Source organism: Seriola aureovittata, chromosome 4 (genome assembly GCF_021018895.1).
Source record: "Seriola aureovittata isolate HTS-2021-v1 ecotype China chromosome 4, ASM2101889v1, whole genome shotgun sequence".
Classification (NCBI taxonomy): Eukaryota; Metazoa; Chordata; class Actinopteri; order Carangiformes; family Carangidae; genus Seriola; species Seriola aureovittata.
This window is the reverse complement of record NC_079367.1, coordinates 15160093-15187012: the sequence shown is the minus strand read 5'-3', so window position 1 is coordinate 15187012 and position 26920 is coordinate 15160093. Positions and strand designations below refer to the sequence as shown.

General features: G+C 41.0%; 2 protein-coding genes across 6 annotated transcripts in view; both read right to left on the bottom strand.

The window, feature by feature from the left end:
* The window catches only part of LOC130167529 (lissencephaly-1 homolog), a 40416-nt gene extending 36735 nt beyond the window's left edge, over positions 1–3681 (bottom strand). The window contains exon 1 of one of the 2 annotated variants that reach the window (XM_056373808.1): positions 3506–3681. The gene's annotated coding sequence lies outside the window, so the exon portion shown is untranslated. Of the gene's footprint in view, positions 1–3359; positions 3463–3505 lie in introns of those variants that run through there. The other variant, XM_056373809.1, reaches the window with a different exon arrangement.
* A 2353-nt stretch (positions 3682–6034) lies between these two features.
* On the bottom strand, positions 6035–26879 carry cluha (clustered mitochondria (cluA/CLU1) homolog a). 4 transcript variants are annotated; one of them, XM_056374123.1, is made up of 28 exons: positions 26331–26879; positions 26065–26249; positions 18881–19074; positions 18523–18694; positions 17799–17942; positions 17223–17350; positions 16868–17022; positions 16094–16219; positions 15389–15536; positions 15202–15294; positions 14125–14559; positions 13391–13650; positions 12894–13306; positions 11849–11950; positions 11035–11135; positions 10794–10946; positions 10636–10698; positions 10292–10536; positions 10083–10167; positions 9817–9970; positions 9515–9654; positions 9341–9421; positions 9107–9232; positions 8869–8990; positions 8689–8782; positions 8455–8589; positions 8288–8361; positions 6035–7997 (listed from the first exon to the last, which is right to left on the bottom strand). In XM_056374123.1, exons 2-28 carry the CDS (start codon positions 26189–26191, stop codon positions 7871–7873), a joined length of 4197 nt encoding a protein of 1398 aa, XP_056230098.1. In that variant the 5' UTR covers positions 26192–26249; positions 26331–26879; the 3' UTR covers positions 6035–7870. The 4 variants fall into 4 exon arrangements, with proteins under 4 accessions (XP_056230098.1, XP_056230097.1, XP_056230099.1 ...); XM_056374122.1 differs by having other exon boundaries at positions 26065–26879; XM_056374124.1 differs by having other exon boundaries at positions 12981–13306; positions 26065–26878.
* Between the last annotated feature and the right edge of the window lie 41 nt (positions 26880–26920).

Here is a 26920-nt window from a genome sequence, read left to right as displayed (position 1 = left end):
ATAATTAAGGGCCACATATTTTACATGAGGTCAGAGGTCTAGAACAACAGTACTGGGGACATTTCAACTATTTTTGCTAAAATCAAAGACATCTCATAACTAATGTTGCTGCCTACAACAGGATAGAAAAAATATTTATATATATATATATATATATATTAAGACTATTTGAGACCCACAGATCAGACCCTATAACCGTCGCCTTATCTGATGGAAGATGCCAATTAGTGGATCAGAGCCCACTTCCACTGACATAGGCAACAAACAGAGGGACAGCACGTGAAAGCAGTGTTTCACAAGCAAAGTCCCACTTGGCAGCCACAAGATTTGACAGGACATGATTTCGATCTCTTCAGAGCATTAACTTCATACCAACAAGTTGGTAATTTAAATCATTATAGCTCCAACTTTAGCCTTTATGTATGTATGTATGTATGTATGTATGAATGAGTAAATCAGTTAGGAATGCCCAGAAGGTTTGGCTTCCGACCATTATTGAATGATTTTCATTAAAAAATACGTGATCGGTAGATATGAATTATTGTTTATAGTCACCGCTCACCTTCAAACTGATCATCTGTGGTTAATACTCTGGTGTCTGCGGCTGACAGAAGCACTGTGTGCTGTGTAATGTAGTCCTGCCTCCTACCTTGTTCAATGTGGCAGCGCGCAACAGGCCACCAAAACAAAAACATGTTGGCCATGTGGAACTTTTGCAAAGTGTGTGAGACTGATATTATGTATGCCATCTGCAATGCATAGCAAAAATTATTGGTATTGGCCATGGATTGGCTGATCTCACTAAGATGATCGGCACCGTCAGCAAAAAAAACGTGATAGCGGTATCCCTAGTTGTTGTTGGTAAGTATGAAACATGTTCAAATCAAACCTTCCAATTCTCCAAGAGCTACCACTTGGCAACCACTATACAATAACTTGCTGCTAAAATTTTATTCAACAGCCTCTTGAGAATATTGATAGTGGTGTTAGTTTCACACCAACATTGTCTGATGTTTTTTTCCTCCAAAACTAAGTATTTATCCAAACAGTGTGTCAAAGTGGTCATTTGTAGGTTGGCAGGCAGCTGCTGTTGGCAGCAGGTCAGTAATGACCAGTCAACTAGCTGGTGGGCAAGCTGTCGTGAAGGTAAACCTCGGTGCAACTGTCAGCTCAGGGACAGAGAGTAATATGGATATCTACTCTTCAGACTGCCACAATCACAAAGATAAACAGGCTCTCACTCTCATTGCCTGTTCACATAAGGAGAATGCCCCTTGTCAAAACTGCACAGTTTTTACATACTGTACTGTACATTTCTTTCAGGCCGGACCTTCAACAATCCTCTCAGCCTTTAATTTTACAAAAATATCCCAATGACATTAGAGAAGAACACCCTACAAGATCTGTGACTGTCATTTGCTTGAGTCTGCTGTTAAAGAAGTGGAAACAAGTTTCAGCAAAGCAACACTTGCAACTGCTGAAACTTTCTATTGCAGTTGCTGTGTTACCATTGCTAACTGCACTGAATAGAGCCTGGCTGCAGGGATGCACTTATTCAAATCAACATCTGATAAAACTCGGGACTGACTAAGAACGCTTTCAAGCAAAACCAGATGACTGCATCCACTGGCTCCTGCAGTTACTACTAGAGAAATGAAGCATGCCTGTATCTTACAAAAAAACAGAGAGCTGTCGTTCTCATATTGACTCCTTTTTCCAAGGATTCAAACAGAATTTGAGATTAGTTTGCACCTTTTGAACATCTGTTATTTTTGCTTTCCTGACATGTGAAGTGTTACAGAACTTCATTACATTTTACATTCAAACTGCAAAGCATTTTCGATTGGAAAAAACACCATGGCTTTCACAAAAGCAAAAATAATCAATTCATTAATGTATAGTAGTCTGTCAGAAACATGCCAACATTTAATAATAAATGTGAGAATGATGTGTCTCTAGTTAAATAACATATCAGGTCTAAGAAAATATAGGCTGGTGTCAAAGACAAAAGCAACATCTAAACAACAGAGTTGAACTATGCTGAAAACCATCCTAGACAGAGGAAATTTACGAGTTACTGAACTTTGACCAACCACAGGTGGCAAGATGTTCCTTTTCTGTGATCTTAGGAATCAAACAAGCATTAGTGCTGTTTGAAATAGAAACATTTTCACCCTTTAAAAGTGTTGTATTTGGGTAAATTCAAGTCTAAAACACAAATACTCTTACCTGAGAGGAGAGCGCAGTCAGTGTTTCATTTGGAAGCTGAACATGATTTTCAAAAACAAACAATTTCATCAATATGCCAAAATTCCAGTTAGTCAGCTGCAAGGCAGTCATTGCAGACCTTACTATCCACACTTTAACCAATGCTTTGATATATCCGGGACAAGCTTGCCTAAAATTAAGAGGGAGACTCGTTTGTCGTATTCAGTGCACAACCTTGTAAACCACAAGGGCGACCATTTGCGTTCATTCCTGTAAACCTTGGGTTCGCAAATTCCTGACCCGAATCACTCAATCATACATCCACACAATAAGACAGAAAACACTTGGGTACTGAGTAGACGCAGTTCATACAAACTCAACGCCTCTGATGTGCTCCACCCTTATTTTCTAACACCGTGCCAAAAATCCGTATGAAGCCAGAGATGCTAGGAGCTTCACCCGAGCATCCTTCGGTATGACAGCAGACCAAATATACTCTGAAACATGTCTTGTTATATAACTGCGACAGGGGTAGTTGCAGTTGCAATGATATGTGCACAACAAGTAAACAGCGCAAACCAGATGATGACTATCACTTTACGCCCTCTTGAAATGGTAACACTGAACACAGCAGTCATCTGAAGATGCAGCGGTTAACAACTAAATATCAACACGTCGTTGGCAATAAAATGGCCAAACGAATTGCCGATAACAGAGCTAACCTAATGTCCTGTGAGCTGTGTTTGATTTTGTTTTTTTTAATCAAGGTTCACAGTCTGCACAAACGCTGCTTCGCACTATGCTAATTTCTGGTTATTACTAACTTGGGATGGACGCCAATGCAACTAATGTACGCTGGCGTTGCCATACCCAACACACTGACATGTTTCCTTGACTGTGGTAACGCCAGTAGCAATTTTGGTCGAGCTGACAGCCGGTAGCTCAACGTTATCTGTAGCTAAAGTTAACGTTAGCCAAGTTAGCTTCAGTGAGAAAGTTAGCAACTCACTCCAATAAAGACTCATACCATGCATTCAAGCTCACTTAGCGACAGTTAACGTATGCAGTAGCTAACGTTGGCCGACTTCATTTTTGGTAAGTGCAGAAGATTGTTTATCTGGACCCATGGATAAACTCTGCTGACACGGTACCTGCTGCTTCGGACCAAGCGGCCTATCCGCCATTTTGAGACATAGAAAGGAGGCGCAGACGTTACAGCCACATCGTCATTTTCCCACCTAACGGCCGATTCCTTCTCTCCCAACCGGCTCCGTGACTGGAAACTGTTTGAACTCACCCTATTGTTTCTGCCCGTGAATATCCCCAGCCGTCTCAAACGGTAACACGACCCGACGGGGCGTGAAATTTCCGCTCCAAAATAAGGTCTTGTGATGTAGAGGTGAGCCGTGTCTCGTCTCCGCCGCCACCGCTTGTTTTCTCGTCGCCTACCGCATTCGCCTTCGGACGAGAGCGCGCACGAAGCTCGCGTTCACGGTCTGTCGGGAGCGCGCACGCCCTTGATAGCAGAAAAAAATGGTGTTTTATACGTTTACAAAAAAAATTAACTCTTACATGGCTTTCTCGTGGCTTTTAAATGCTAAATTAGTCCAGGGGCGGGGTTGCAAACTTTTTTGGGGGGGACTTTAAAGAAGGGGGGCACGTTTATACTCAAATTCAAAACCCTGATTCTTGCCATTAATAAACCGTACATTATCAGTAGTTCGATTGTTTAGTCCCTGCAATATATGAATGCCGAATAAACTATTTAAAATCTAAATTGCAACATGGATGCAGTACAACAAAAAATGGATTATGAGACAACAGCCCCCTGGAAACAGACAGGTAAAAGACAATGGGTTTTGACATTGTTAGACCACTTCTAATTGTGCACATGCAAGAAGATGTTTGGATTGTAGACTTAAATATACACCATGCTGAATGCAATCTGCAGTTGTGAAAGTAACTGAATATTTAATAGTAGCCTACTGTACTTTTGAGGTATTTGTATTTTACTTGAGTATTTACATTTTATGATGTTTTATACTTCCACCCCACTCCATTTTTCTGACAGGTATAGCTACTTTAAAATGTAATAATTTACATATTTTGTGATCAGCCTATAAAATATGATGCACATTTATACATTAAACTCCCCAACAGTTAAATACTTAAAATGGCTCCATCACATCCAGCTATAACAAGAAAATACTGCACAATAGGACCCATTCTGCTACCCAATGATTGCTTTTACTATCAATATTTGACGTCAAATTTTGCTACTAATACCTTTGTGCTTCTACTAAGTTAAAAGTAAAGAGTATTTTACAGAGTGGTATTCCTACTTTTACTTAAGTAAAAGTTCCCAGAATTCATTGTTCCACCACTGGCAATTATGACTTGTCAAAACCTAGTTTTATTTTTATTAATTGTAATATAAAAGTATGCCCAGACCAAATATAATTGGATTATTTTGTAAAGAGCAATACAAACATACCACACGTCATCAAGGGAAGCAGACTCAAACACTTGGCCTAAAGGCCTTTGTGCAGAAGAAATTTTCATCAGCTGAGAAAACACAAGACCCTCCGGCAATCATCATTACGGGCATCACACAGAGACAATAAATGCAATATGAACAGTGCCGTCAAAGTGCTTCTTATTTTGAGATAGATGTTTTTTTCATCCACAAGAAAGACCTTTTTTCTCACAAAACTGTGTTCATAAAATAGACTGAACTATTTTTAACCTTTAATGGCAATTTTGTACAGGATGCATATCTGATAATTCAATACTTTTTCATCTTTATTGTATGTATTTGTAATTTCAGTTACTTTGCAACATGAATCTCTGAATACAGAGTAAGGTACTGCAAATGGTTAATTTGCAAATTAGATGTGAAAGAATAAACTTCAAACTTATTTCTTGTTTTCCCCCCACTTCTGACACTAATATCTTAATAACCTGAAATAATACATCATGCACTTTTACCAGCTAAAACAATTAAATATTAAGAAAGGTTACACTGAACACCAGCCGAGGCAGATGGATGTCTACAAACAACAGAAGCACTGTGTTAAAAGAGCATAAAAGAGCAATATCTCTGCAGACAGTTTTATCATTCTCAATGAGTTTATTCTATATCATAAACTATTAGAATACCCAAACAATAGACTCACTGCATTTGGGATTTCAAAAGGTTCAGAACATGTTCAACAGGTAGCAGTCTTTATAATTTTTAGCCATCCGACTAATATTCTGAAAATAAAAATGCTAAAAATTAAATTTCCCTCTTTTTAAATTGTCTGTCAACTGAAGCATGTGTGCATTTGCACTACAACATCTCCTGTGATCCAGGTCCATGCGTTTCCTTCTCAATGAGACAAATGTTAGTGTGCCACCTAATGGGCATTGTGGGTATTATTGTTGAGTGAGACTTGGGGAGCAGAGGGAAAAGGAAAATAAAGAAACTGGGAAAAAAAAAAAAAATGATACAAGAAAACCTGAAAAACAACAATAAGAAGCATATTTCACCATTATAAATTGTTAAGTTTTTACCTGTTATCACCCTGGTACCATTCAGAATCATAAACAATAGGCACAAATCACACCACACTCTGCTCCTGATGTTATAACATGTTTTAGGAGCACAATCAGTCAAATCGCTGTAATAACTTCATTGCCCAGTCTTCACAGCTCGCCTTTTTTTTTTTCTTTTTTTTTTTCTTCATATGGCTCCCTTATTTGCATGTAATTCAGCCAGTACAGAAAGTAGTCCATGTTGCACTTCTTGTGCCAAGTAAAAACTGCATTTTCTGAAAACAATCAGTTCCAGCACCATCTCTCTATTGCTTTAATCACATAACATTTAGACACGGCAACAATTAAGTAACAAATTGCCATGGGAGGGATACATTGCATGTATACAAGCGCAAACAAACCTTCAGTCTTTTTTGGTACATCACATTGAGGCAGCCATTCTTTTGTCCACTTTTGGTGGTGCTGTAAATATGTTAACACATCCAAACAGCACAAGAAAGTGCACTAAATACTGCTCAGTGAACAGACACTCCTGGCTGGTTTTTTGTCTCAGTTACATACGAAAAGATGACATGACCCAATAATGGAAAAAGAAAAAAACAAAAACAAACACCCAGCAACAATAAAATCACTCACTACTGCCAATGTTGTGAACCTGTCCAGTGGTGAGAATAGGTTAATTTCAGTACCAATTCATACATAAACAGATTGACAACATTGGTGGCCATGAATATTTTAAGAAAAGAGGCATCAGCCATCCAACAGGTTTACTATGCGTAGAAAAATAAAACATCTGGAAAGCCAATGTTCGCTTAGCCTCTATTCAAACTATGCAGCAGCAAAAGCAACAGCCATGGCCAATAGATTTTCTGTTGGACTACACAAGGACACACACACTGTCACACATACAAACATACATGCACATATTTTCTTTCAATGTGTAAAAATAGAAGGTTGAACACAGCTAGTATATAGATTGATATTCTACTGCGTAAAGTGGACGTTTTTCAAATCTGCGTTTTCCATTAACATCAATCGAGAACCTGTCTAAATCCGATAGAGATTTATACATCTTTTCCCACCTCTATACATTTTCTATAAAACAGACATGGCTTAAATTAACTGATGATCCATAGGCCTAAAATACCTTCTTAATTCTCCTGTGCACTTTTACAAAAATTAATTATATTTACTAAAAAAAAAAAAAAAAAAAAAAAAAAAAAGAAAGAAAGAAAGAAAGAAAAAATAAATCCAGCAATAAAAAAAACAGTTGAGAGCTCACTAATTATTTGCTTGCTTGAAGAAACAGGAACCATTGGACACAGCAGGCACCCACCTGGGATGTCTCAAGTACACATGATGGAAAGATTAAATTATTTAACCATCGGGGACGTGTAAGAATGATGGGTGATTGCTGCAAAGTGGCTCAAAGAAGCCACCAAGAGGGGAATTTACATTCTGAAGCCCCACTCGAAAAAATCTCAAATTTATTGACTGTATTCTGGTCTTAGTGCACAGTAGAAAGTACCCCTGAGTTCTAGGACAGGGTAGGTGCTTTATCATTTAGAGCACCGTTGGGGGGGAGGGGGTGGTGCCATATGCCCGGGGGTCTTCGAGGCTCTTTAGGGAATGGCGGGGCAAAAATGTGGTCCTGGGCTAACAGTGCTGTGGGTAGTTTGAGCTGAGAAGAAGCATTACTTAGGGATTATGTTACAGTGGATAAGGCTCTGGTATACAATATCGTGGTCATCCTTGGTCTCCCTCGCCAGCTGCAACTACTCTCATATATAAATCATATTTCTAAGCAGCTAACACCTTGAGTGACTTCATCACCAGGTTCTTGGGCCTTGGTTTTTCACATTGCATGTTAACATTGATTCTATGTTGTTTGTACTTTCTGCTTACTCCCTTCCTAACATTGTAGGAAACTGCTGCTCTGTCCTTTGTCCTACAGTTCATACAGTTTGTTCTCTGGACTGCCCTGACCCAACCCTCCCCGTTTATTTCAATGCTGATTTAGACTGCTTGGTTCTCGGGTCCACAGGCCCAGTGACAGGGCTGTTTTGTCACGGCCCCCCCCCTCCCAAATAGCAGAAAGTAGCTGTGTGTTGAGGGCTTTTGGATATTAATCGATGGGAATTTTGTCTTCTAGTTCCAGTGGGCTGTCCTCAGTGGGCTCCTCACCCTTTCCCAGCTCCTGCAGCTGCTGCCGCCTCTGAACCTCTGCCTTCAGGTTCTCCAGATCCTTTTGGCTGAAAAGAAAAACAAATACGATCAATGCTGAACTCACAGACTTTCTGTAAAAGAAACTTTGGGCATAGCTTGACCATTTAAAATTTATTGTTCTCTCAACTTTATTAAAATGTACTTTATTTGAACTCATCTTGAAAACCAGTGGATATCAGTAGCCACACAGTAATTCCTACTTTTGCTTAAAGTGTCAATTTTTTTGTTGAAATGATCTTAAGGAGCCATTGAATACCTGCAGGTGTTCAGGGTGTTATGAACTCCCATAAACTCATAATACTCATTTTGACTCTACCTGAGAGGTATAAAGATGATGCCGTTGATTATGTTGAGCTGTTCTAGCACGCTGGCCATGCTGGGGGCAGTGAACTGCGGAATAGGACGAAATAAAAAACATCAGTGCAAAACGTTTGAGCTGTAACAGATGGAAGCACAAAAACATGTCCGACTCAGAGCAGTCACCTTGAGGGGCATGATGCTGGCGTTGGAGCCGTTCTTGTAGATCTCATTCATGGTTCTCTGCAGAGCCACGGCCTGCTGGGTGAGATACTTTAGGTACTCAGAGCTCTCCTTGGTTTTCTCATGTGCTTCACCCATCTGAGAAGAGGAAAAAAAAAAAAGTTTAAATATCACTTCATCACATTTGATAAGAAAAGTGTATCTACTCCAAGCAGCGTGGAGTCCTGCAGGGTCTACCTGGTTCTTGTAAATAGTGTAGCCCTCCTTCTCATGCTGTAGTGCAGAGCGGAACTCGGCCTTGCTCTCATAAACCCTTGCAACCAAATGGTGGCTGGAAAAACCAGAAACATATGATTACATCATGTAAGTTAGTATAATACTAACTCCATACTTATGGATGATGAATGTCTCCCCCACCTGAGGGCCACTTTGAGGGACCGCGGTCCATGGTACTTTGTGTTGATGGTCAAGGCGTTCTCCAGGAATCTCAGAGATAAATCATACTCCATAACTCCGTGCAGCACCAGCCCAATGTTACTCTGTGGATGGAGAACCATGAACAGTAAGTGTTAAATCTGGTGTGAGAGCACCAGTCCACCAACATTAGATTTTTGTTGATGTAGATAATTAAATGTCAAGACAAGACTGCACTCACATCTAGCAGTGCCATCTCTGGGTGGTCCTCCCCGCAAACCAACAACATGAGGTAACGGGCGCGATAAAGTAGCTTCAGGGCGGTCGACAGCTGGCCGTTGGCGAAGCAGTACAGAGCCAAGTGCATCTAAGAAGTAGAGAAAGGCATACACGACATAAAAACAAAACAGTGAGAGGGAAATTCAACATCTGTTGTGTGACATGGAAAGGTTCTTCTCTGGGCGTGATGACTTACATATTCTTGAATTGTGTTGGGGTGCTCGATGCCGAGGACTCTTTCACTCATCAAAACAGCCTTTTGCTGGTTGCTCAGAGCCTGTGGGTGTATGCGCAAAATCACTTAGTGATATAAAATCAATAGTAGTCTCATGTAAAAGTTACAGACAAAGTAAGAGTTTATAATGCGTACCTCAGGGTGGTCTCCCATGATGTAATTAAGGCGTGCCAGCAGGCGCAGACAGGCACAGATCTCCACATGCATGGGTCCGTAGACATTGTTGAAGAGGTTGAGTGCCTCGTTGATCAGTTCACAGCCCTCCTTCAGAAAACCTGGAAATTAAATGAAGGGTAGCAAGACACATTTAGCACATTTAGTCAAATCTACATTTAGTCAATACATATTTTCTGTTAAAAGATTATTTATCCCAAACTTCTAGGTTTGTCGACTGATATGTATGCCCTCATCTGTTGGAGTAAATATTCAAGTCACACCTTGCTGTACTTTGGCCTGTCCACTCTGGAAGAAGTGGAAGGCATCGGAAGCTTTGGGGTTCACATGCTTCACTACAGGGAAAATATTCAGGATGTCCTCCTCTGTGAACGCAGGCTTGTGGCGGCTGTCAAAGTTGTACTCCTTTATCAGAATCTACAAGACAAATGGCACAGATAATTAGATATATCAAAAGTAGAGGAAACATCACAATGGCCATTTGGTAAACTGGCACTGGGGAGGTCACTACAGCATAAACAAGTGTTACCTGGATGCCAGTTTTGATAGATATTTCTCTGAGCAGAGTGGTTTTCTGGAGGCCGTACTTCTCCACCACCTGGTCCACACTTTCACTGAGCAAGAAAAGATTTCAAGACAGAATATTTGTCACCAAAAAACACACAAAATGGAAGCGCAAAAAGACCTTCCTCATGCTAGCTTTAACATTTGCATCACATTAATGGATGGGGTTCTAACCACTGTATGGTGAAGTGATAGTAGCTCTGAGCCTCGGAGGCAATGTTCTTCCACAGCTCACTGGGCGTCAGGCTGGCCCATGCCGTGTTGTCTCCGCCACCGGGGACTCTGTTGCGACGCTTACGGCTTTTGCGGCGTGAGACCAGCTCGTCAGGAGGCAGGTGGGCGACGGCGTCGGGAAAGGAGCTCAGGAAACAGTTAAGGAAATGACTTACAGCAGCAGAGAGGGCAGACAACTCCACACCCTGCATGATGACAAAAATTAGGGAAGCATTAATTAAAATAAATTAAAAGTAGGTTGGTCTTTTCAAGACACTAGATAATGTATGTCAAACATTACAAACCTGGAGGTATGTCTTGAAGATATGTTTTGCACATCTAGTGATCAGCTCACTTATTCCTATTCTCTAAAATATGGGGAGAGAAAAAAAAAATGTTAGAATGACTGCACACAAGGATAATCTGTGTGATTTAGGAGATAGATTTAGTAAATTAGACTCACATAGAAGTGCTCCAGTTGGGCTTTAGCAGGGGTCTTGTCCACAAACTCCAGAACAGTGCCCAAATAGCGAATATTAATGCCTCTCTGATGCAAGGCCTCTGTCAGTGTGGCTCCATCCATAGGCAGAGCGCTGTGGTCCAAACAGTCTTTAACCTGTTCATACAACACAAACACACGCACACACTTAAACCCAGATACACAACCTGAAAATTCAATCTCTGGTAGTATGTGTGTTACTAACCAGTGATGGGATCTGACAGGACACCAGGAAGGCAGCAGCATCTTTAAGTAGCTGCTTCTGCTTCTGGACATCATCTGCACTGTCGTCAGGGAAACGTACTCCTGTTTGAACATCACAGACACACACACACACTTATATTCACCTATGAACAAGTGTCATTCATTCTCTCTCATCACCCCAGAGATAATTTGGAGCCTAATGTGCTAAAAATGGCTACGTGCACGACGGAAATTAGACACTGATAAATCTGACAGTTCAGGGAGTGAAGACGGATGAAATATTACAGTTATGTTAGCTGCTCTTCAACTAAAAAGCGTAAGTTTAATTATTTTGTATTATGTTTTTTTAATGCACAATTTCATGTGTGTTTGTTTGTTTTTTTTCTCGTTTTACCTCACATCGGCCATTGTCATTTCAAATATATTTTCAGCCGAGCACTGGTCACCTTATTTCCTGTTTTTGTCTGACTGCTTGGTCTTGAAATATTTTATATTTTGACTTCAAAATAAAAAAAAAAAAAATATATATATATTTTACATTCTACATTCATCATTACATTCTAAAGCTGCACTCAAATTTTCCCTACGCATCATCCTTTTTCTTGCCTCCAATTATCCACAAAAATTGGAACGACACAGTGGTCTAAAAGGCGAGTGCTTCTGCAGGAAAGGTTTGATGCTTGAGAAGTGTAAGAATCCAAATATTTCTCAGCCTCTGGGGGCTTTATATTAATTTTATCTTACTTTCACTGGTTATACACTGCACAGCTACTGTGAAGATTTTTCATAGTCCACATAATCCTTGTCATGCTCACCTGGGGAGAAGATGTCAGGGTTGAAGCGAATGTCAAAAGATGTGTTGCTGACGGAGCCAACTGCCTTGCAAGCATTTAGGACAACCTCACGGCTTTTGGGATCTGTTTGTGATCAGGATCAAATGCAAGGAAAAGATGCAAAAATGTTAAGCACTGGCGACAGACACATCATGTCAGTATATTTGAAAAGTGACATTTTAAACCATGTCCACATCAAGCCACTGTCTTTTCAAAACCACTCTTTTTAATATGCATGAGGAAAATGGAGCTATGACTGCTCAAACTCATTTGGGTGCTGTGGTTCAATAATGTAAAGAAGCCAATTTTTTGTTACCTCAAACTCTGTGTGCTGTATTGTGTGATTATTGGCATATTATTTTGGCAATACACCTGATCACACAATACAGACAGTATTACTGTTCTTGTAATTTCATTTTTTTATTTTCGTTTGTACAAAACACTGATTTGATTAACAGTGTAAGTGCAGCAGCACAGTCATTACTGTTAGTTTTGGTTAAGCTTACGGTTGACATGGCTTTGGATGAGCACCCACCACCATTTCAAAGCTGTTGACCACACATGACTACAAACACTACAGATTAGGTCAGCATGTTTGACAAGCAGATTACTGTGATTTAGGATCAATTGAACAGCACACAAATCACTGAACATGATTATCTTTTGCATTCCAAAACACATTTGGATTAATGGATACTGCAACTGATTATATCCCAGAGCAGAGGTATTACAGGCTGGAAAAGGGAGAGATGGGTTGATTGGTGCCAACACTCCTCCCCACTGCAGGCTGAGGACTGAGCAGGGACAGCTAGCCAGGTGGATGGAAGCCACTATGACCCAGTACTTGATACTTTAATGCTACAGACACACAAACACTCTCTAAAATTAGCTGCATCAGGATAGTTAATTTTTGGTTTACTACTACTTCCCTCTGATTAATCACTACTTTTTATCTATGCAGTTATCCACCAGAGTAGCTCTCCCTGCGTTGTCCTGGCTTTGCTTTTTGGGGCATTTTTGGACGTACCAATACCAGATCCATCTTCGGCAACTAAGGTCTCCGCCAGCTCTTTGGCCTGAGCTAATCCTGGTATACTTTCCTCAAGCTCCTTACCCTCCAGTGGGCTCTTGCACTCCCCATTCTGGGTTGCTGCAGGGTCTAGAGGCCCGTTTGTGGCGGGCTTCGAGGAGTTTTCTTCACTGTCAGTTGCTGCCTGTGAGGCAGCAGAAGTGCTGTTGTCTGTCTGGCTTGTGCTGTCTGTGGAAACCCCTGTTGCATTAGGAGAATCTGATGCAGTGGTCTGTGTCTGGCTTGTATCAGCATTGTTTTCTGTGGATGTTTCTGAGGTTTCTGTGATGGCAGGTATATCAGTCTTAGTGTCCTTGTTTGCTTTCTGTTGCATGAGCTGTAACGCTGCCATCTTCATGAAGAGAAGATATCTGGAGAGGGAGAGAAACAACGGTTAAATAGAGGTAAAAACTCTTCACGTCAATGTGTTTATACACACCTGCGCAAACACCTACCTGTGCTCAACAAAGGCCTCGATGAGCTCCTGGCGGAGACAAGCCAGGCGGTGGCGGTGGTTGCGGGGGAAGCCTTGGTGCTGACTCTCTAGAGGGAGGTCCTCTCCATCCACAGGCAGGAAGTTGAGGTCAGGGGGGAAAGTACGCAGAAGGTCCAGTATATAGTGTCGGCCATCATTCCCGATGATGCCTTTACACTCAACAGAGGAGCACAGCTCCACCGTGTCATTCTTCTCGTTCAGCACGCTGTGTCTCTGGACCTAAATTTCACAACCAGTATGTGTCAAAATTAACTTGTAGGAGGGACAGAGGATCTGAATACACAGCATCTGTGTGGTGGTATTTGTCATGCTCAATGTAATCAGAAAAACAAGGCCCTAAGGGATAAGGCTGGCAATATTCAATATTTTTCAGTAAGTGCATGCTTATGATATAAATATTTAAAAACATGTCTCACACACACACACACACACACACACGACCCTAAACTACTTACACTACAGTGGCCATATTTATGATAATGAAGAAGATGTCACCCAGTGTTGTGTGACATACTGTTAAATGGCAATCGAAGGCACAAACTTGTTATAGGATCAATTTATTGTGAGTTTCGGTCTTTTCATGGGATTTTTTGACAATAAGAAAAATATAAAATATCACCAGAGTTATCCATCAACACAAAAGCAAACAACAACAAGTATATAATCACTTGACATTAAAGTCGTGCTACTGACCTTGAGTGGCCTGCTGGTCTTCTCCAGCAACTCCAGATATTTGCTGTGAGACACAACAGTCTTTCCAAAGTCGATGGAGCCGTAGATGACGCTCTGCTCCTGCTCTCTCTCCAGGATACCTGGGATGATGGACTGGGCAGTGACCCGGTAGCCTCTGTAGTCCACCACTACTGTCCCCAGGGTGTAGAGACCCTCCACATCCACCGCCCCATAAGCTCGTACTCCATTCAAGTCATTGGTGGGTGCAGCGTGGGCGGCGGCATCTCCACCCAGCTCACGATAGTGGTCCCGCACATCGAAGCCAAGGCTGAAGAAGATGTTGTTCCAAATGAACATTTGCATGCGTGTTTCCTCACCAGGATTGATGGCCATTACGTTGCCATCAATTACTGCCATAGCTCCTCGAGTGGCAGCTGCTGCAAAGTCACTGTGGACCTGTGGGAGAAAGAAAAGGAGATAGCAGTGATTTAGAAGAAGAATAAAAGTTACACATTTTCCAACAGCAGAGTGAGACAGCAGTTTAGGTGATTCAGCTTCATCTGGTCTCCAAAGCTAATAATGTAAAGACAGTTTCAGCACCAGAAGCCTGATCTAACACCAAATGCAAAGTTGGTACAACAGGGTTTCTGCAGGATTCACTAAGTTAAACTTAAGACTTTTTTAATACCATATAAGGTGAAATATAAGACCCGTTTCACTGTCATACCAACCAAGGTATGAAAAACATCAATGAAAACCAGTAGGTATGATAAGACCCAGAATTTACCAAATTAATGAATTTATTGTTATTTGTGTCGCATTTCTGTCATTCCTTCCCAGCTGTGTAGAACAACAATTCCTAACATCATGAATTAATCTTGAGGCACGACCTGGACAAGCAACAGAAAATGGTCTGCAAACATCGTGTACAAAAACATTTCATAAACTGACATTACTGCTTGCAGTAGGCTAGAGAAAATATTTAAGATCTTTGAAAATGAAATGTAAGACTTTTTAATACTTCTGATTAATATGACTGTGTTTTTGAAGAGTTTAAGACCTGCAGAAAAGACCCCGTATGAACAGGCTCAACAGCACCTTGAATATGGCTCGCTCCCTCAGCAGCCGCTCAGGCAGGTTCTTCCGGGGCAGCTCCCTGGTGGTCTGCAGCTCCTCATTCCAGTCTCTGGTCTGAAGACATGTCAGCACATACAACTTATTAACACTGAAAAAATTACTACATTATTCATCTGCCTGGTGTGCTGCTGTGTGCAGCTGCGCCCACCTGTCCAGGTATGTGCTCCTCATAACCCAGACGGGAGGTGTAGGCGTCCTCAGCTCGAACACAGTCCATAGCGTGGTCTACCTGCGGAGCTGTCCAGCTGTACACCTGGAAAGGCGTGGCTATCCTCTCAAATGGATGTCTCTGGACCCTGCAGCAAAAACACAGCACAACCGAGAAAACGAGACATCACTTGCATGGTCTCTTTTTCATAGATTTCAGGAAATGCATCTGAAATGTTCTCTTGTTATGAGTATTTCCTCTGTTAACCAAGATTATAACCAGTGAATGACAGGAATCACAGAGTCCAGACCACATTCTTTAATTACTTTGCCTTGTTTAGTTTCTTTTCTTATTGTGCTGTAAGACTTTGACCTGCTGCCTCATAGTCAGATCTTGATGGTAAAAGACAATGTGTTTTCACATTATTAAATATTGTTAATGAATGAAATGAATGATTTTAGAAAATAAGATCTGCAAAAAGAAGTGTAAGAGAAGCTTTTGTAAAAGTAAAAACTAAACAGAGAACAGAGCTTGTGAATCTGCTGAGGTATATGTATAAACATGTGTTTCATTGGACCACAGACGATGAGCATCGATTCTGTTGCGCTGAACTACTCCAACAAAAAAAAGTTGGATAGTATGAAGAGAAGGTGACTGCTGGCAGGAGAACAAGCTTAGTGAAACTTAAGGTAAAGATGTTGTCACCTTTTCTTTTGCAGGGCAGTGAAGTTCTTCTTGAAGGCAGGGCTGATCTGGCTCAGCAGCTCCACCAGAGAATGGCTCAGGAAGCTGGGGTTGGCTGGTTTGGGGTTGAAGGTGTAGGTAGTAGATCTGGAATATACACAGGCACATTCTACCATCATAACTCACGTTAATATAACACTTAGTGTACTTACTGGGGAGAAAACATCAACTAAACAAGCATGGATTTGGAAGCATTAAACAGTGCTCTAACATTTTTAATATCCATTTACTGTAGGGGTTGTATCTACTTCCTCTTACTTTAAACATCAACAAAGTATGCAGTTTGGCCAGCAGTACACTAACTGTACAATGGGTGTGATCAAGTTGTTAGAAACAGAAAGACAACCCTGCTTCTAGCACAGCAATATCTTCCCCAAGCTTACTTTCCAGTGTAATCCAATTACATCATTAATTTGGCTGCTAAGCTTTTGTAGGCATCCAAAATTAGGATCTTGAAACTGCTAATAGACCACTGTATCTCTATCAGCACCTGCGTCCGGCATAACTTTACTCAGAGTAGCACCTCTTGCACTTATGATCAGCTATTTATGGTTCGTCTGCTGCAAAACACGTTTACTTGAGTTTATGGTGTGTTAAGTTATGAATACAGAAGTTTACAAATTTCTCTGCATAATAGTGACTGCCAGATGCTTCGTGTATAAACTGATGGTAGGGAGTCCTCTGCAGTGAAACCATGGAGCTGTAACTAGATATGAGGTTGAAATGTTGACTGACTGGTTGAGGTAGAAGCCGCGTGTAGAGGCAGTGACGCTGACGTGGCGTTCCTCCACAGTCACGATGTACAGGTACATGAGGTCACCGTGCATCTTCCTGTTTCCAGGTGGAGGGTTCCAGCCACTCATGGTCAGGACCTTCAAGCACTGCATAGGCTGTTGAGGATGTTAAAACAATCAACCAAAGGAAAAGGTTTATGCCATAACTTTTTAAATTACCATATTTTATTAATTCACTGAGAATTTGCACTTAGTTTTGGCTCATTGCGTGCCTTTTCTGCTTTTCAAAAAAGCCCATAAGATGTTTTTCCCCCCTTTAGGCCTTCATGTAGAACCAAACCTGGGCTGCTGCTCACCTTCCAGTCCTTGTTCTGTGGCTGGAGGGGCACCAGGGGGTGCTCTTTGCTGCCAGGCAGGATGTGCTCTGGAGGGGTGCAGTCAATCTGCTCCAGCTCGTTGCCTTTTTTCTTTCGCTTACCACTATCTGCAACCACATATGAAGGAGCAAGGTGATAGTTTGTACCATCAGAACATTAAAATGCTGATGGCTGAACAGGACACCGGCTGTTCATCTACCCCTTCTGTGTTATACTCAGCCACACAGGAGTATATTGTGAAAGCACATAAGACCCTTTCAGATCTGGACCCCTTACATTAATCTGATGATAATTTAACTTGTCTCCTTCATGTCTAAACAAGCATTCTGGTCCATTTTATATAAAAGTCACCATAGCAATGTTCCTAAGTTGGACCAAGTAACATTTCTGTAGCACTTTAACACAGTGAGCATTGTGTCTCTTTCTGTAAATGTGCTGTAGTTTCTGTAAGGATCCTTAATGTAAGAGACACTAATGTGTGAATGTCAAAAAGCCTTCAATTTAACAGATTGATGAAGCCAAAACTGTTGCTAGTCCTCGGCTATAGTGTCATACCTCCAAGATCTCCATCAGTGAAGATGCTGAGGAAGGAGAGGGAGTTGCAGTCCACTCCATTGTAGGCGTCTGAGGGGTCCAGACTTTTCAGCAGGTCTCTGATGTGACGCACATGGATGCGAGCTTCACGCACAGTATAGGGCTCTGCAAAGAAGAGACACAAAAGAGACACAAAGGTTACAAAACATTAAGTGGTTTGGCAAGCAACAAATCAGGGTAATGAACATTGTGATTAACTACAGTGTGACTCAGTCCAGTTTAGTCTTTGCCAGTAGCTATGTTGTCATTAAACCTCAGCAGAGACATTGTCCCAGTCTGTAGATGTATGATGGTAAAACACTACAAACACGACATTTGGTGTGGCTGATGTTAATTAATGTTGATCAGGTTTGTCAGGTTGCACCTGCCAATGTTGTCTGACTTCACCACTGTGGCATGTTTGTTTTAACACTACTATTGTGTGTGTGTATACTACTACACACAATACATATTGATAAATCCTCCAAAACGAAAAAGTGTTGAAAATACAGAGACTGAAGTGTTTTCAATGTGACTGATTGTGTGTCTCATACAAGTTAAATGCTTTACATACCTGACTAAAACAATGGAAACATTACAATAAAAGTAAACATTTCTGAGCTAACCATGAAGTAACACATTGCTTTAACTTCTCCATTTGCGCCAAAACAACACGACAAACTGCTAGAGGGCCTCTGAATCTGACCTTCCACCACTTTCAGGAGCGAGCCCTCCTGCAGGCCCTCAATGGACTTGAGCTCAGCAAAGTTGTCCAGCACGTTTCCATCCAGCTGCAGGGAGAAGCAGGTGCGGTGGCAGGTGTCTTCGCGGTCCATCAACACCTGATGGATTTCCTGTACCATTTCCTGGGGAGACACCTGCAGGAGGAGGGGATTAAAGGAGATGAAACGATGTAGATGAGCAGAGTGTCAGAAAAACGAAGTATTTTACCAAGAAGATGCAGATATTTTATTGACCAGTGGCCTCATTGAACTGAATGAGAGAGTAATGTCTGTTTGAACAGAAGCTAGGAAACTGGTCTTTGTGAAGAGGTAAATCCTTACCTGCAGGTCAAACGGTTCTGTTCCAGGGGCCTGGATCTTAACAGTGAAGCCTGTGTCCTGGATCACAATCACTTCCTGTTCGTTAGACTCCTCCCCTCCATCCGCCTCACCGGTCCCATCCGGCTTCGATTCTGTCTCCTCCGTATGTTCATGAGCCCCGTCCCCATTCACCATGGTTGTATCTGCACTGTGCCCTGCAGTGGACGAGACAAAGATGTCATCAGTGAATTATAGCCCATTCAAATCCTGAGATGATTACGGCAGCAACTATTCTATTTGTTTAAATCTGAAAATATAATACAAGGTAGAGTATTTACACCTAAAATTCTGTATTACAATTAAGCTCTGTAAGGAAACAGCTCTGTTCACAGCTCTACATCTCGGCGGTTTTACAACCATCAACTGTACAGCTGCCATTAGTCAATAATCTGAGCAACAGGGAACAGCACCCTCAGACAGTCAGCCATGCAAAATAAGTCATCCTGATAACAAAAAAGAAACAACAGACTTATATCTCTATATGAACTTGGAGACACTGCCAGGCAGCCAGGTCAAAAACAAAGCACACAGACCCAGAGGCTGAATGACATTTCTGATAACCTTATGAAATATTTATGAATGGGTGAACATAGCTGACAAAGCTAAGCTAGAGTATGCTAGTGTTGCAGCCTTACTGCATTTCATTCAAGTACAAATGAATTCAACACAAACTACAGAATAAGGGTGAAAGGATCAAGTCAGTCATCAACTGTACACGCATTTTCTGAAGTACAAGTACAAACTCATCTGAAAAAGTTGAACTACACAAACTTATCACAAATAATGTAAAAGTAAAAGTAACCAGCTGATCTATAAAGAAAGTTCCTAATTTCCAACACCAACCTGTTGAAACCAACACTGTTGCAACACAGGAGGGAATTAGCCCGGGAGCTTTGAGAAACTGAATACAAAAGATTTCAGCATTCACATGAGGGAATTATTGGTCACTTGCATGGCTGATTGTGACTGATGCAACTCAACTAGTAACCCATTTGGTAGCTGCTTGGATGAGAGACATCCAAACACTCAAATTTTTATCTTTATGAAAACTACATGATATAAAAAATAATTATAAAATGTTCTGAAGGAAGGGCCCGTTAATACACACCCAATTTTATTAGACACACCAAGCATGTATATAAAACTATCCACCTTTCCTAGAGTTGAGATGAGAAAAGGAATGACCTGAATGAAAATGAGTCTCTCGGGTAAATTAATTCAGAGGAGCAGGGCTGAGTATGTGGATGTTAGACAACTGTTTTCTCTCACTGGGACACAACTGCTGTTGGCCAGTTTGTCCTTGCTCACTTGTCAAGGGTAACACAGTGCCAGGGTTACTGAAGAGAAGGGCCCAGAAGGAGGGGTGGGGCTTCATAACTGGACTACGACCCTGGGTGGGAATGAACACACCAAAATGGTGGAGGAGCAGAGGGGCGGAAACAACACAGGAGAGAGGAGCAACAGGCCACGCTCTGAATAACAAACACAACAGCTTCAGAGCAGACACACAAGTCAATAATGTTACAAACCAGAAGAGACTGAGGGCTTGGTGTTGAGCGTTTTAGTGTAGCTCCCTGCGTTTTCAGTGTCAGGACAGAATCATTATCAGATGGTTCCTTCAGCTGCTTATCAGAGCGGAGAGTTCAAAGTTTGTCCAAGAGTTTGAAACAGCGTTTCAGGAGTTGAGCTGGACATGCAGACGGCTTACTTTGCAGACTAGACAGGGAGGGTATACTTCAATTTTCTAGCTGCCGACATCATTTAGAGCAGGGTCACCCCCACCTCACACACACGCACACTATTCATGAATTTAAAGTTCTATGTTCTCAAATGTTAGAGATGACAGTCTTTCTATGGTAAATTGAATATGTTTGGGTTTTGCACTGTTGGTTGCACAAAACAAAAAAACATTTAATGACATCATCTTGTGCTCTGGGAAATAGTGATGAGCAGTTTTCTGATATTTTATAGACTAACCGATTAATCAAGAAAATAATCTTCAAATTAAATAGATAAATAAAAGATAACTTAGTTGCAGCGTTAAATTTAAACTAGATTGGCTTGTAATAGCAGTACTTCCCCCAAACAGGATTTTACCGAAATTCTGCTTTTGTAATTTCAGTTAAATCCAGTTTGGCTTGTTATAGCAGTTTTAGGTTAGCATGATAACCTGCTGTGATTAGAATAGTATTGTTAGTTTAATGTCCCCACACAAACCAAACTCATTCAGCTTTAATTTTTAATAATCATTTTTTCCTATTTGTAGGTCATATCTTAACTTATTCCATCAAATTATGTTGCAGTTGTAAGGGAAAAAGAAAAGGGGTAGTTTTAGATTTTAGCCAGTAGCATTCACAAGATTACAAAGTGCTGTGATTGATAAGGCAATACCAGCAGCCTGTGTGCTGTAGAAGTGAAGGGAAAGGTGAAACTACAGTTTAGCAGAGAACTGTGCACATTGATTTATCAAGGTTTTTGTCTTGATGCATTTCCTGTCTAACTGAGCTATGTTGGTGACACATAATGTGGTGGTGTTGACAGTGAGGATGAGACAGCAGCTTAATCTGCTGGGAGATCAGGGTAGCCCAAAATCTCATGTCTCTGGTTTTATTAAAAGGTAAATTATGAAGTATACGTTTAGGAAGAAAACCATACAAACTAAATTCATACATATTATATTCAACACTGGCACACAGGGTTAAGTGACATGATGATAAGTATTGTGGTAAGATTTGTCAGAGATCTAAGGTACTGTCTCTACTGAGGTGGTGATCCCTGTAATATCTCTGTGTATTAAGGCTATTGTGTGCAATGTTGTACATTTTTGAGCATGACTGTTTTATGGAAACACTGAATTTGTCAGAATATCACATCTATCATGGTCATTTCTGGTTTTAATTCAGCTTTTAATCAAGCTATATATGCATTTATCAATCAGTTAAACTCTGAATCAGCTGAGTTTTAGGGAATTTTACTCTTGCCTATGTATGTAAGGCATGTGATGTCTTCAACATACTTGAATAAAATATTCAGTGTATCACAATATTTATACATTTTTCAATATAAAACCACATATTCTGTTATTACATCATCCACCCATGTAGCCATGATACTAAAATATAATTTTAACTCAAAACAAGCACTTTGTTCTTTCTTCTAGCCTGACTCAACTTTAAATTCTCAAATAAAAATTGTGCCAGAATTAGACTAACTTTCCATCAGCTATTTGCAGCAGGGTCCCAAAGGGAACAAACCAGTCATATCTGAAACCTGAGGCATTGATAGTTAAAAAATGATACACAAAATAACACATCTGAGAAGCCCTTTCAACCAAAATCATGAAGCAGGGAGGTGAACATAGTTCTGACCCCACCTAATCACACACTTGCCCTCCACCAGGTCAAGGTGAAGAATCAATGAAAGCAAACAAGGACACAAATCAGATAAAGACAGAAGAGAGGCAAAAACCATAAACACTGAAACGCCACAGCAAGCATGTCTACATTGCAAGTGACCCATTTTCCCTCTGACAAAAACTTTCTGTGAACCAACTGCCTTTTCTTTAGTTCATTACCACAGCCCAATTCTCTTGTTGACAACAGCCAGCTATCTCTCCACTCTGCAGCCCTTGACATGGGGACCCTGACTGCTGCCATGGCAACATTAAGCAGCCAGCCAGACAACCCTGAAAACAACAACAATAACAACAACACAAGGTCTCTGTAATCATGTTTTCTGCACCAAAAGTGGCAACCTCCTGGTGGACAGACAGACCCTGAGTCATGCATCTGCAATCACATTTACAGCACCAAAGACTGAACATAAAGCCTCTTCGACTGATAAATCAATAACAAAATACTTCTCAGCAATGAATGATGATCACATTCCTCAAATGTCGAGTAAAATGTACTGAGAACATGCAAGTCCATCTGAAGATAATTTCATACAGTTGTATGGTCACAAACATTCATGGTTTCTGTGGATTTGCTGCCTTTCTTTGTTTTCTATCAATCAATTAAATATCTTTCTCCAATTGTTGATCCAACAAAATAAGCAATTTAAAGATGACATCTTGTGCTCTGGGAACTTGTGATGGATATTTTTTGAAAAACTTTTTTGAAATTCTTAAGGCTAAAAGATTCATCAAAAACATCTAGAATGTTAATTGACAATGAAGTTCAATAGTTGCAGATTTATAAATGCATTGGGGAAAGAAAAAAAACAAAACAAAAAGATGTTTAACATGAGCTATAGAACTTGGGGTGAAGACAACAAAGGAGTTGCAAGATGGATTTAAAGGGTTAAAAGATGATTACTGGAATAGCAAATGAGGAACACAACTATTTCGACATAAAGTTCTTCTGCATGATATTAGAATAATTAATAATTCATAACGCAAAAATGCTAAAGATTTGCTTGTTCCAGCTTCTAAAATGTGAGGTTTTGCTGTTTTTCTTTGTCATACATAATAATATCTGAATATCTTTGGATACTGGACTGTTGTTCGGACAAAACAAGACATTTGAATAATTCACCTTGTGATGATTGAAACAGGCTTTTTTCACTCTTTTACAGAGAAACAATCCATCAATTACTTGAGGAAATAATCAGCTAATTACGTAATAATGCTAATAATCGTTTGTTGCAGCCCAAATAACATACAATTTTATCACATTTCTCCAAACTTTGTTGTTTTCTTGTGAAGTGCTACATAATTGCATCTCCACAGGCCTCAAAAATACTCATGTGAAACCAAAAAGGGGAAAAGTCTTCAGTTTAACAGCTCACGACTCAACAATGTGCACCCTGTGTTGAGGGTTCAATAATAGGTGTTCTTTCATAGTAAGAGGTTGGGAACCACTGATATTGGTGATGAACACAGTAACATTGTGTAGACACTGTGTGGCTGTGGATTGGTAGAATAGTACCAGCGTGTCAGTGATTCCTGGGATTAACCAGGTCACTCTTCACCCCGCAGGAGCATTAAGTCCCTTAAAACCACTAACAGTGACCCTCAACTCGATCTGTCTGCTCTGCCATGTGCTACTCAGGCGTCCTGTCACAACTCACTGACCAAAAGTCAGTGTTAGCCTTGGCATTTGACATGTTTAGGCCATCAGTCCTGTCTCTGCCTCAAATATGTGAAAGACACTTAGATGGTAGGTCACAAGTATGGCTGCAGCTATTGATTATTTTTTAGAGCTGCAATGAATAGTTGATTAATCGGTCAGAAATTATTTAGATAATCACTTAATCTTTCAAGTCCTTTTTCATGTAAAAATACCAAACATTATTGAAATGTCTGATTATCAGTCCAAAACACAAAAATATTCAAATCATATGTATCAAATTTTTGGGCATTTTAGCTTGAGAAATTGTTGCTGATTAATAACTTATCAATTGTCTAATTGATTGACCAATCATTGCAGGTCTAGCTGCAGCTAATGACTAGTTTCATGATCAGTTCACAATTCATTCATTATCATGTGGGCCATAAAATGTCCATCTGATGCCCACGACCATTCCTAAAGTGCAAGGTGATACCATCAAATTGCTTGTTTTGACTAACACATGGCATGTTACTAATGACTAAAACGTGGCATTTGTGCTTCTATACTAACCTAAACTATTATAGAAGTATCATAATTGATGCTCGCTTTTGCTCTGCCTATTAACTCAAACTAATTATTGGGCTATTTGTTTCAGCTCTAAAATGGTATGGGACTGACAGAACTACAGAAGTAACCATGCAGCCACAGAAACACAAAAAATAATCTGAAATCATAGACTGCAAGCAGTGAGACGCTCTCGCCTGCGTTTTCCTGTGAAATGAGGCAGGCAGAGACAATTCAAGGTCCCACATGTGACACACAGAAAGGCTGCAGTGACTTTTGTTGCTCTACAAGTTGTGTAACGTTAACTCCACCGACTGACAGTTCTCATCTCGGTTAAATCTGCCTCTGCCGACACCGCTGTGCTGCTGCTGCTTCACAACAACTTTTATCTGCCAGGATACTCACCAGCTCTCACGGCTGTTCATGTATCATGAGCGTAACCTTCCCTCTCACCGTGCATGTACCATCATGACTTTTTCTACGACAACCAGCTTCCGCTTCCCGGTCGAGGAGGGACACACGATTTGATCCTGACCGGCGGGGAGGCGGAGGAGCTGTTAGAGGGTTATTACTGACCACCGGGTGCTTCATCCACCTGACGTCTTTTTAGGTGCACTTTTTAATAAATAAACAAGGCACCAATACATCCTTCACGTAACCTGGTGGACATATATGCCGCAGATAAAAAGTCACCGTGTGTAAGAATCCCCCTATGCTCAGGCGGACAGTGAGCAGCTCCACTGAAGGTGACCTTCAGTTCCTGGCTCTCGCATATTGTTACCGAACATGTGCGTCGGTACGAGTTTGTATAGCATAAGCTGCTTCACTGTTTAAACTCAACGAATAATGTGCCACGCAGTCGGGTTATGCTTCACCTTAAAAACACCAGGCTTTACTGCCCATGCTCGTGTATGGGACATGAAACAACACAGCGACAGTGACAGTAGCGGCTGCTTGCTAGTTAGCCAGTGAGCTAACTAGCTGCATACTGAATGAGGACGCTAATGTTAGCATGCCGGCTCACTTGTTTGGGTTAGCTTTGTTTGCTCGCGGTGTCAGTGTCAAGTTTGACTACATGCTAACAGCTGTGACCCATGGATGTAGACATGCATTTGATCCTGTGGAGGGTGCTCATTTGCTAATAAGCACAGATGATTCAAGGCATATCCATTAATTATGCTAATGGTTAGATACTGCTAGGTGCAAGGTGGACCATTCTAAACTTAGAGAGGGTAGCAAGGAGATGGGGGAGGTAGGGGAGGAGAGGGTAAACCCCCATAGACCACCACCTTGAGACCGAGGACTTTTAAATCGCATACCAAAGCACGGAGGTGAATGTCACCAGTTTTACAGGGTGCTAAAGGGGGTGAAAACATACAATAAAGTACATGTACAATGGTAAATGCACTGGGGTGTTGGCTATATCAAGATGTAATGTACGTATTATATGACAGGTATAATCAGCGTGTGTATTATGGATGGTAAGTGTCATAAGAGCATATATGAAGCAGACTGTAGCTGCAGTCTCACCACAACCGCAGGAATCCTTCAGACGTGTCTTGTTGGCTTCCTGGGCTCCATCCCCAGTTTCATCCGCAAGATCAACCGGATTACAGTTAGGCACTGACGCCGGGATGTCATCTGTCTTGCTCACCATGGTCGGCAGTCAGTGTGGCGACAGAAATCCCCCTGCAGCTTTGCTTGAATATGTGAGTCTGTAAAAGAAATACAAAAAACAAGTCTGCTTCTCCGACTAACAAAGGCTAGCTGGCTACATGCGAAGGGTACAAGCTTACAAAAACAAGTCTACGGAGGAAGGACAGTGCTGTACATGGTGGTGTCACACGTGGTTTTCTTCTCCCCTCCTCTTGACCTCTATGCCTTTGCGTTGCACTTCCCCACCCACCGAGCGTGGCGCTACGGAAAGCCACATGTGACAAATCATTTTTTCTTTCCTTTTTTTTAACAAGCTCCTCTTTGGATTTTTTTTTGACATTGTGCAGTGTAGAGTTTCCCTTTAACAGACAGAAAAACGGCTGGGTGGAAAGACAAAAAACAACAAAACACTGTGACTGTTATCCACACCACAAATATTTCATTGAATGGGTTGACCTTTTACAGTTTGACCCAGATGTCATCAGCTCCTGTCACTTCAGGTGTAAAAACAGGGTCAAAATGCTACCTTCTAACTTCAGTGTCACACACTGTGTGGGAACTTTGAGCACCAAGTGTTACAAACAGTTTTCTGCTTTTCTGGTCACATATGTTGACAAAAGCAATTCTTCTTTCACAGTTTCTTTGTGTTACCTGAACAGTATCATTTGTGCAGTTTTTATTCACAGTCTCTTTTTTTTCTTTTTACAAATACAAATCTTGTCTACACAAT

Coding starts and splice junctions, on each gene's coding strand:
- cluha (XM_056374122.1), bottom strand. CDS start 26,191: ATGGTGAGCAAGACAGATGACATCCCGGCGTCAGTGCCTAACTGTAAT. Junction 11,136..11,848: donor CCCTGACATCTTCTCCCCAG/GTGAGCATGACA, acceptor ATGTTCAAACAG/GAGTACGTTTCCCTGACGAC. Junction 8,783..8,868: donor TCCCTCAAAGTGGCCCTCAG/GTGGGGGAGACA, acceptor TGGTTTTTCCAG/CCACCATTTGGTTGCAAGGG.